Source organism: Nicotiana attenuata, unplaced genomic scaffold, assembly GCF_001879085.1.
Source record: "Nicotiana attenuata strain UT unplaced genomic scaffold, NIATTr2, whole genome shotgun sequence".
Classification (NCBI taxonomy): domain Eukaryota; kingdom Viridiplantae; phylum Streptophyta; class Magnoliopsida; order Solanales; family Solanaceae; genus Nicotiana; species Nicotiana attenuata.
The window spans coordinates 353,136-364,725 of record NW_017670870.1 but is presented as its reverse complement, the minus strand read 5'-3'; the positions used below and the strand labels follow the sequence as shown (position 1 = coordinate 364,725).

General features: G+C 38.2%; 1 protein-coding gene across 2 annotated transcripts; it reads right to left on the bottom strand.

Annotated features, from left to right (window-relative positions):
• Positions 1-4,768: 4,768 nt before the first annotated feature.
• Positions 4,769-11,377, bottom strand: LOC109244079. 2 transcript variants are annotated; one of them, XM_019411109.1, is made up of 4 exons: positions 11,274-11,377; positions 7,502-8,631; positions 6,137-6,807; positions 4,769-6,045 (listed from the first exon to the last, which is right to left on the bottom strand). In XM_019411109.1, the coding sequence occupies exons 2-4, from the start codon at positions 8,599-8,601 to the stop codon at positions 5,027-5,029; spliced, it is 2,790 nt and encodes a 929-aa protein (XP_019266654.1). In that variant the 5' UTR covers positions 8,602-8,631; positions 11,274-11,377; the 3' UTR covers positions 4,769-5,026. The 2 variants fall into 2 exon arrangements, with proteins under 2 accessions (XP_019266654.1, XP_019266653.1); XM_019411108.1 differs by lacking the exon at positions 11,274-11,377 and adding an exon at positions 9,028-9,207.
• Between the last annotated feature and the right edge of the window lie 213 nt (positions 11,378-11,590).

Here is an 11,590-nt window from a genome sequence, read left to right as displayed (position 1 = left end):
CGCCTAAGTGGGTCCCATAGAGAGGTGCTTGGCGCAGTCTCGCGAAAACGCAATTATCTCTCTACTCCAATGTCGTATTGATAAAAGGTTTAATGCGTTGGAAACTAGACTCATAGATCTTCAATTTGGTGGGTATATCACCCCGTAATTCCAAGTATATTGGGAGAAAAACTTAATAACATTTGACCTAAAGTTTAAGTAAAACTATGAACTTAAGTTGCAACAACTCTTGTCGACTTTTGTTTCATAACTCGTTTGACTTCAAGACTATGATACGAATATTTTATGATTCATATACCTTAAAATACGACCTCTTGAGAGTATTAAGCACCCCTAGGTTTACCCAAAAATACGGCTGACAACATCCTTGATTCGTTTAACTTCTAATACTTGTTAACCACCCTTATACACCTTTGTATCATTTAAGACCAATAGGATTAATCTCTTATCATCTCAAAGATAATCTCTTCATGGATTTACATCGACGACCTTATGGAATGAACTAACGTATGTGAATATGGGTTGTAACAAAACGTGTTCTAGTGGATCCAGGTAGTTCAGCAAACATAATCAGATCGAGGGTCGTAGAGCAGCTCGGCTTGCAGGACCAAATTGTGCCTGCATCTCGAGTCCTAAACGACTTCAACATGGGAAGTGAAACAACGAAGGGAGAGATAATCCTACCAGTAAACGTGGCCTGTACCATCCAAGATACAAAATTCCATGTCATCGAAGGCGACATGAGATATAATGCACTACTCGGAAGGCCATGGATCCACAACATGATGCAGTACCGACGACCCTTCATCAAATGATGAAATTCCCTACAGTGGATGGTGTGAAAACAGTTTACGAGAACAACACGCTGCAAAGGAAATGTTTGCAGTCGATGAGGTGACGCCTATATCAGCACCTTAGACCTCAGAAAAATCGAGCACCAAAGATAAGCAGATGGCCAAATAGCAATCACCGTCCCCAGCCTCGACCGAATCGGAGAAACAGGTAATCGAAGAAGAAGAAGAGAATTTCCTTACTCCTCGAACTTCCATTGTTCCCGAAGAATCAGATGCAACCAAGTCAACGGTCGAAGAGCTGGAACATGTGATACTGAACGAGCATCTACCCGAACGGAAGGTATACCTCGGAACGGGGTTAACCCCCGAACTCAGAAAAATACTCATTCAATTTCTTATCGATAACATGGATTGTTTTGCTTGGTCCCATTTAGACATGATACGGATCCCACCGGAGATAACAATACACTGGTTAAGCCTCGACCCAAGGTTCAAACCGGTGAAGCAAAAGAGAAGGCCCCAGTCCGAGGTGAAACATGCATTCATAAAGGATGAGGTAACTTAACTTCTTAAAATAGGGTCCATCCGGGAGGTAAAATACCCCAAATGGTTAGCCAATGTATTCGCAGTCCCAAAAAAGGGAACAAACTTAGAATGTGCGTAGATTACAAGAATTTAAACAAGGCATGCCCTAAAGACTCTTTTCCACTGCCTAACATCGATCGCATGATCGATGCCACGGCTGGCCACGAGATCCTTACCTTTCTCGATGCCTATTCCGGGTACAATCAAACTCAGATGAACCCGGAAGACCAGGAGAAGACCTCGTTTATCACCAAGTATGGAACATACTGTTACAATGTAATGCCCTTCGGGCTAAAAAATTCAGGAGTACATACCAACGCCTAGTTAACAAAGTGTTCGAGGAACAAATAGGTAAATCAATAGAAATTTACATTGACGATATGTTGGTTAAGTCCCTGCGCGCAGAGGACCGTTTGACTCATTTGCAGGAAACATTCGAAATCTTGAGGAAGTACAACATGAAGCTTAACCTAGAAAAATGTGCCTTCGGGGTCGGCTCGGGAAAGTTCCTCGGCTTCATGGTATCAAATCGGGGAATCAAAATCAACCCCGACAAGATCAAGGCCATCGAGGATATCACCGTCGTAGATAGTGTGAAAGTCGTACAAAGGCTAACCGGACGGATAGCTGCCTTGGGCTGATTCATTTTGAGGTCATCAGATCGAAGCCACATGTTCTTTTCCTTACTCAAAAAGAAAACGATTTCGCATGGACCCCGGAATGCCAGCAAGCATTGGAGGAATTGAAGCGATACTTATCGAGCCCACCGCGTTCCACACTCCAAAGGAAGATGAGAAGCTGTACTTATACTTGGCAGTGTCTGAAATAGCGGTAAGTGGCGTACTAGTTCGAGAAGAGCAAGGTACGCAGTTTCCTGTTTATTACGTAAGTCAAACTTTAGGAGATGTTGAAACAAGATATCCACACTTACAGAAATTGGCACTTGCATTAATAAAGACATCTAGAAAATTAAAGCCATATTTCTAGTGTCACCCCATATGTGTGATAACCACTTATCCGCTCCAAAATGTTTTGCACAAGCCCGAGTTATCGGGCCGATTGGCCAAATGGGCCATCGAACTTCGCGGGTACGATATCGAATATCAACCCCGAATGGCTATCAAGTCTCAAATTTTACCAGACTTCATGTCAGATTTCGGAATCGGGGACTCGGTCTCCTCCTCGGACGGGGTTGGCCTCATTTCAGAGACATCTCCAATGCCTACATGAATGGAAAATAGGTATGAGTAAATAAACGTATCCAGTAAAGGGGAAAGCATTGAAAACTTTTGAGAGGAACTTACCGTGGTGTTTGGCTTCCCATCTGCCCCTCGCCAAGTCACGCCATCAGCGCTCGTCATACGAGGAGATCGCAGCTAGTTTATGGACCCATTCATTAAGGTCGGCGACCATATGGGGCATCCAAGCAATCGCTGTAAAAAGGGTGAAGGCATCACGCAATGCGAAAACAAAATACAAGAAGCTACTAGAGAAAAACTTCACTTACGACCGGGGTTCCAGTTCTCTGGGAACGACATTTTCCCCTACGAGATGACGTCACATGTCCTCACTCGTACGAACTGGCTCATCCAGCCCCGGTCCTTATCCTTGTCAATTCAAGCAAAGAAGGCCTTGGTCGATCGGCATTGGAGCTTGATCAACCCTCGGAAAAGCTGAGGCCGATACAATCGGATGATGTGATTGAGGGTGAACTCTAGCCCCTCGGCCTTGCTGGAGAAATAGCGAAGCATGATCACTTTACACCAGAAAGAAGGGAGGATCTGGCCGAGGTGACCTGATACCTCTTGCAGAAGGCGATCACAATTGGATCGAGTGGACCCAACGTGAAGGGGTAAGTGTCAATACTTAAGAACCCCTCCACGTGAGTACCACGATCTTGTCCTCCCAGCCAAAGTCCTTCTTCATGGACTTGAGGTGCTTCTCCGTTATCGAGCAAATATACCTCGATACATGCTCGCATCGACCAGGAATAGCTGGGGGATTTTCAAATTTGAAGTCTTTCTTTATGACACAGGGGCTGAGAATAATCTCGTGAAGGGCCGGCGCTTTATCACCGGCCCCCGGGAAGAGAAGGAGGAAGCTTTCTCCTTTTGAGGAACTATTTTGGAGGTTTTCGCCATTGATTTGAGTTAGAGGAAGCGAAAATAGGCGGAGCTTGATATCTTTTGGCACTAAAAGGGGCGAGAGTAACAGGTAATGAGAGAGGAAGATGAAGAGGGGGAGAGATAAAGGAAATTTGAAGGTGGTTTGAAGATGGAAGTAAATTTTTTTATTCGAATTTGAGCCTTGTATTTATAGGCAAGCGGCGACGGTTCGACGGCGCTAGTGGCGACCACCACTGGTGAAGCATTTAATGTTTTGGGGAAGCGAACCGACAAGATGTTTCAGTCACTTCGAGTGCCTACATCACGGGGATGACATCATCGTCAGGGACTCTGGAAAATCGAGGCTCAAGTCGTTTCTTATCATTCTATTTTAACAAACGCGGGGACTATCTGTATATGGTCGAAATCAGGTCTGCCCGATTTCGTAGGCTCGAGGGGTCACTTCGAAGAATAAGTTCAAAATGGACCAAGCTCGAGACCGATGACGGAGTACGAGACTCAAAGATCGAAGTGCTCGATGAACGCCGAGGCCAAGTATGACCAACCTCGAGATAATATCGTTATGGTTTCATAACAGAAAGAACGAGATTCCCGCAATGACCTTAAGATCATGGTGTAAATTCCTGAACGGATTTGTACTAGGCGGTTAGACAGCTATATAATAAGATTCCCTACTATAATTAGAAGTGTACCTTATTTAGGATTCCCCTACTATATAAAGGGGATCCCAATCATTTGTAACGAATCAATCATTGACAAGAGAATATACATACATCACTTTCTTGCTTACTGCTCGTCTGAATCTCATTGTTATTATTTTATTGTTCGTATTCACCTACCTCGAGTTTGCCATAGCTCGAGGTCGAGACTTGCTTACATACTGATTTGACTTGCCTTACTCTTTAATTTATACACTTGATTCCTTGTTTATCAGTTAGTATTGGATTAAATCATATATCTTTAAAACCACAATACAAGTTTAATTGTTACTCGAATTTTAGAGTAAACAATATACAAGTTAAATCCTTTCAACTATACCAACAACAAAAAAATGCCATGCCAGGCTTGGCCTAGTGATTAAGTTCTTAAGAATTCTTAGGTACCATGTTCAATTATCTTTTAAATGCGGTTGTTTCAGTTATGACATGCTGATTGAAACTTGAAATTTGTTGCAATGACATGATAATCCAAACTTTATGATTTGGAGTCTAAACTTTTTAAGACACTGACAAGTAATAAACAAAGGCAATGCTAAAGTTTTTGGAAGAATTTGTCTTCATTTCTTTCATTGATTGCAAGAATGATGCAAAAGAAGATGATACAGAAAGCCAATTTTGGCTGCAATATTACAAGAGTACCTATATAATTCTCATCTGCAATCATTCATAAAGAATCCTTATTCCCCTTCCTTGCATGAGAAATAAAGCTGAATCAAAGCCTCATCTTTCTCTCCCACCAAAACAGATTTTGGGAGAGAAAACAAAAGAATTAATTTGTGATCATCGGACGAGTATGGAGTTTTCAGAATCTTGCACAATGTGAAGGTAAACCTGTATCGTGGTGAACGGCTACTATCTCCATTGGACTGCATTGAATAACATCTTTCCCTAGTTTTGCTCCTGCTGCTTTTAAGCCTTTAAGAGAAACAGGCTGATTGAAGAGGTTCAATGAAGGCAACTTTGAAACCGGAGGCATTTTTCCATTTGGCAAAAGGTTCTTGAAATCTTCCTTTAGCAATGGCACTTCAAAATCAGCCTTGTTATGCTTAACCACATTCTCCTTAGCAGCAATATGTGCACCTGGTTCCATATGATTTGTTGTAAAGCTCGTTTGATTTGGAAAGTTCGGATAAAGGCTAACATACCCTCTTAAGTACATCATATCTATCAAAAACTTTTTCCAAGAAGCTTGCCAACCATTTGTTCTTGATTTTGGTATCTGAACAGGATTTTGCTTTGCATCTTCAGTGAACCTCATGTTCATGTAAACATAGAATTCCTTCCATTGCTTGGGAAAGAAAACTGCACCCCAACTACAAGGCAATTGGTGGAGATAAGGTGTGTTTGGATGAATTTGCTTAAAGAAATCCGTTGCATTCCATTTAGGCCTTTCTTTTACAACTTCCACCAGCCGTGGCGTGTAAAGAGAGATTGATGAGAGCTCAGGAAGTGATATTTGAGGGTCATAGTGGTAGGCCAAGACAGCATATTTGATCCAGAGGTAATAGTAAGGGGAGACTTCGATATCATCTTCGAGTAATAGGCCAAAATCATCATCCGATGAAGGGTACCAACTCTCACTAACAGCTCGAATTAGGCCTCCTTGAATGATTCTCCTTCGAAGAGTTTTAGGCCCGTGAGGCCAATTGAATGAGTTAACAAGCTTTATAGTTGCTTCATCCACTTTGCTATCCATGTTGAAAGTAATAGGAACTTCATCGCCTATATAGTATGCGTCGCTGAGAGCCTTGAGAAGCCTTGCTAGTGAATTAGCTCTATTCTGTGTGATGATATTTATGGAAAGCCTCATACGGTTCCAATCTACAAGTACAAATTGCATTTTTCAGACTATAGATCAAATGCAGGAAAAGAATAAGGGAAATGTAAGGCATAAAATCCATCAATTACTTACTTGGCAATGCTGTGGACCGAATATCAGCCATCCAAAGAACCTTAGTAACCGATGATCTAGGTAAAAGGACCAAAGTTGAACTGTTTGTGTTAGCTTCTGTAGCCATCTTGAGTGCTTTCTTCACATTAGGATCTGCATCAGCTACTGTGATCACAAGGCTCGGGTTATGAATGTTGATTAGTCCTTTCATGCTAGCATAGACTGCTTGAACGACGGGCACTTCTGAATTTGAAATAGTTGATAGAGCACCAACTCCTAAATCCATAATCTTGAATCTTCTTTCTTTGCATACAACCTTAGGCCAGTTTAAAGCTGTAACAGCATCTTCGCAAGGGCAGAAGCTGCCTCCTGAGACAACAATGTAGGCCTTCTTTCCAACAGTTGACCTGAATTTCTCAAGAAGAGGCGCGAGTGCTTTAACTTCATCGACAGAGTGGGCATAGAAAAGTGCATCAATTTTCTGAGGATTCATTGCTGCCCATTGTGTTACATAACCGGTGGAGAGTGCTTTCCACCATTGGTCGTCCCGGACTTGAACTGTATCCTTGAATATAACAGTGGTTTCGGATACATAAGCAAGTCTGTGCTCACTGTCACCCCAAGTTTCTTTGTCCTTTGGATCAACTGGCAGCACAAATGATCCAGCATTTCTATACTTCTGAAGCTGATAGCTGCATTTTGTTTTTTCAGGAAAGTAAAACTCTTAGAAACTTCAACAATAGTATTAACATGTGATAGATTATATCACCCTTGTTGAACTAATATCTATTCATCCCTTTATATCCTATATTATGCATCATTTTGAATTATTTTCTTATTGAAATTTTTTCTCTGGCATAAGTCATTACTTTGAAATATTGTACATGATGGATCATTGCAGTCTTTCAAAACTACAGATTCTTATAGGTTTCTGATATTTTAATGATAAAAAGGGCAGTCCAGTGCACTAAGGTCCCGCTATGCGCGGGGTTCGGGTAAGGGCCTAACATTTCTGCAAGAGACTGTTTACACGGCTCGAACCTGTGACCTCCTGGTCACATGGCAGCAATTTACCAGTTACGCCAAGGCGGACTTCTTAATATTTTACTGATGAAGCTGATAATAGCAAATAGGTGATAACCTTCAGAGATTGAAAAAGATCTAAGTGTCTACTTCATAAAAGGCTTTGTTTCATATCTGAAGGAATTTTCGAAAAGAGTCGATGAATAAGGTAAAATGAACTTATCATACAAGAGAGGAACAGTATATGCAACATTTCAATAGTGTAACTTTATCAGATAGCTTGACTACTTCTAATCAATTTTACAAGTCAAGTTGATCTAACAAAACATACCATTTTAACATAACTGAAGTAGAAAAGATTACCTTAAGTGCAAGTCTTCTCCTGTCATGAAAGTGAAGGGCGTTTCGATGAAAAGTGTCTTGACTAGTTCAGCAGAAAGAAACCAAGAACTGGAGAGGAAATCCACCTGAACAATTCTGTCAACAGTGATATTATAAGCAGGATCAGGCAAATAAAGCCCGGCTTCCTTGGATCGAAACTTCCTGTAGCTCGGAAAAGTAAAATCCTTCTGTCTAAATGGCAAAATCCTACCAATGCTTCCCAAAACAGAATTCTTGTACTTGTCTGTCCCTGCTACATGTGCTAAAATTTGCAACATTTTCTTCCCTGGAATCATGTCATCGTCTACGATATATACCAGATCAGCTTCTGTTTGCAAAGCCATTTGAAACCTTCCATAGTACTTAAAATCATAAGTTGAACTGATAAAACTTATTCTTGAGTCATTGTAACTATCTACAATATTCTTAAGTGATTGCTCATTAGGACTTCCAAATGCAACTACCCAAGCATGATGAAATGGGAGAGTTTGTCCAAGCAAAGAATCAAGTTGAGAACACAGAGTTTTCCTCTTGAAATGGTTCAAGATCACTGTGATTTTTGGCTTGTTTGGACCGCGCAAATCCCACTTAGACTTCATTGCCATTAGCTCAGAAAGAGTCTCAGTACCAAGATTCTTGCCTTGAAAATCTCTTAGTTCTTGATAAAGTTCTGTCTTCAACTTGATCATAAGTGCATCATTAGATTTCTTCTGCTCAAAATCAATCTTCTCATGTTCACAAACATCAGAAGGACTAATTGGCTTTAGTTGGATTTCTGTTTTATTAACTTCTTGATAATGACTAACAACATGTGGAGGTATAATGAAGTGTTTCCATGACTGCGCGATTCGCGTAGCCCATGTAAAGTCTGGTTTAGTCCTTAAATCTACTGATGGACTCATGTAATACAGAAGAAATGTTGCATAAACAGCAAAAGCAAATTGTAAGCAAGTTAACACTGTCACAAGCTTAGTTGAAGAACTTTTTGGTGTTCTCATCTTTGCTTTTCCTCCCATGTAGTCACTTAACATACCTTCCAAATACTCTCCACTTTTCATATTAGGATTCCTGACTAACCCCATCTCATAAATGGAGCCAAATCAACTATCCACCTACAAAATGTTCAAAACAATCAAATCAAAACCATGCATATATTGAAAAGAAAAGAAAAAGCTCAATTTAGCGACAGAGTTGGACATGTTTTATAACTTTCGGCTTGAACTATGTAATACATGTATAAAAAAAGTTAAAATATATACATATACAAGATCAACTATCCACCAAAAAAAATGTTAAAAATAATCAAGTGAAAACCATATATTGAAAGAAAAACCAAACATTCAATTTAGAGACAGATTTAGGACATGCTTCTTTATTTTTGACTCGAACTATGTAATACATGTATAAAAAAAGTTAAAACGTATACATATAATAAGATCAAGCTCATTCTGAACTGACTGATTCTAGATAATGGATTCGTGTATGACATTCATAAAACATGCACTTACCTTAGAATACCAACGGTTGAAACTATGATTGAAATGAGCTTGTTAGTTCACACAACTAAAAGTTGAAGGACTTTTTACGTGGGATATGAAGGGAAACTTTTGAGTATTGGAGTTTGTAGAGCAATAGGATCCTGTGCAAGAATTGTGTATATATATATAGGACATACATATAAGTATGTGTGCAAAGTAATTAATAAAGTTGGAATTGAAGGAAGTCCATGAGAAATGAGGCAAGATCACATGGGGTTAACGGTTTAAAGCTTGTACAAATAAGCAACGCGTTATGTTGTACTACTACTACTATCTTCACATACAAGTTCACCACTATAGACACTCATTAATAAAGCCCCGTTTTGATGCCACAAAAGAAGGCCTTCACCTGCGTCTTTTACACTCCAAATCTAATCTTTGTACCTAAGAGTCTTAAAATAACCCCCCCCCCCCCCCCCACCCCACAAATACAAGTAAGGAAAAAGACAAAATGGAATCTTTGACAGGTAGGGGTGTCAATGGATATTCGAAAACGGACTACACCGACCGAACCGTAACGCACCAAACCGATTTTTAGGTTTCTTAAGGTTTTTATATAAATCTATAACCGCACCGATAATTAGGGTAGATTTTTTATTTTATAAAAATAAACCGAAAAAATACCGAACCGTACCGAATAAATTTTACATGTAGAAAATATATTTATCTAGTAAGTTTAAAAATAATATATAATGCATTAAATTTTTCTTAGGCCTTGGAATTATGAAAACTATTACAAGCCAACAAGCAATTAAACTCAAAATACTAATTCCTAAAACCTATTATGCTACTTCTACTTAAACTAAGTTATTTCAAGTATCTTTATTAGCAAGATCCACAAAGTATTATAGCGATTACGAGTAGCAAACTACAATGTATTGAATATGTTTCCTTTCATATAATTTAGGTATCTCTTTTCGAATATTTAATCTTCTATAAACTTTATTCTAGAGTTCTAGCTTGATTAATATCTTTCTACTTGTGTGATTTATATTTTCTTTGTCGTTGCTTGATTTCTTTTACGTTGTTGTAGAATAGTTGATGGATCTATACTCTAGTCATCTTTCATTTTTTTAATTCATCACCCTTTAAATAGTAAAATATCTAAAGAGTTGTGCTAAGTCCCATAAAAGAACGTATGTTATTGCATTCTACTTCTATTGGTGAATTTTACATGATATTTACAAAAATACTGAAAATTAACCGAACCGTACCGATACCGAAGAGAAACCGATATGATTGGTACAGTTTCGAAAAGTCTAATTTTGGTTATACATAATAGAATAACCGAAAATTGGTATGGTACAATTTTTATAAAATAAATGGCCGAACCGAACCACTGACACCCCTACTCACGTAAAACTACTGACAACTACCTTAAAAGATTAATTAGTAACATGAAAAATAAGCTACTTAATTTGCATTATATGAACAGACTTTAAATAAAGTTTTCAAAAAGCTTATCCACAGACCACAGTAAATAAAAAACATCAATTTTTAGTAGTAACAACAAACTGTTACTTCAAACACATTAAGAACTTTAATCAATTATCATTATTACTAAGTACTTAATTATCAATTACTTATAACATAATTAAGAAATACAATCTGGAAACTAAACGGATTACTTTAGGTTGGGAAAGCACCGGCTGCTATTATACTTAAATGACCAAAAAATAGAAAGACAAAAAACGTTGAAATATAGAATATACTCAAAGTTCTTGATCACATGAATCTCTTAAAGACTTAACATTCCATAATAAGGTATATATTTCACTTGCAGAAAACTCAAAGATACACACAATTTCCAAATGTTAAAACCACTTAATTAGGACCGTTTGTCCATAAAAAAAAACATCGAAATTTTTTAAAAAACGTGTTTGTCCATGAAATTTTGTAAATTTTTGAAGATTTTTCGAAAATGAGTTTTTCAAAGATTATTTTTTCAAAAAAAAAAAAATAAAAAAAATTCCAAGATACACACCTCCGAGGACACAATACCTTATTAACAGTCCATAATAAGGTATATATTTCACTTGCATAAAACTCAAAGATACACACAATTTCCAACATTAATGTTAAAACCACTTAGAATCTCAAATTGTCAAAACCCAACTTCCAAGAATGCATGTATTTCATTTCCTTTCTCCTAATAATCTAATAAAAAAAAGAGCAATGAATATATTAATTAGAAAGTGTATGTGCAACAACATTACCTTGGGAATAAAGAAATAACGAGAGAATTATAAAGAAACAGAATATTTGAGCCTTTTCTTCTTGAGCAAAATAAGCTTAATAAAGCAAAACCTCAAGCTTACACCAAATGTAGGTTGAGAGAAAGAAGTAATCAAAATTTTGACGATATAATATAATAGATTGAACATGAAGAAATTTATACTGGAAAATACACATAAAGAGGTTGGCAAAGGTTGACTTTAATTAGTATGAACATACATATAGTAGTAGCAGTAGTAGTATACATTTTGATGAGTAGATGTACATTGCAGCAACTAGCTTGTTATTGCCTTTTGGC

What these genes read in the sequence shown, in the direction of transcription:
- LOC109244079 (XM_019411109.1), bottom strand. Translation starts at nt 8,601, where the DNA reads ATGGGGTTAGTCAGGAATCCTAATATGAAAAGTGGAGAGTATTTGGAA. An exon ending in GGAGAAGACTTGCACTTAAG is followed by an intron (nt 6,808 to 7,501) that starts GTAATCTTTTCT and finishes AACAAAATGCAG; the next exon opens with CTATCAGCTTCAGAAGTATA. An exon ending in TCGGTCCACAGCATTGCCAA is followed by an intron (nt 6,046 to 6,136) that starts GTAAGTAATTGA and finishes TTGTACTTGTAG; the next exon opens with ATTGGAACCGTATGAGGCTT.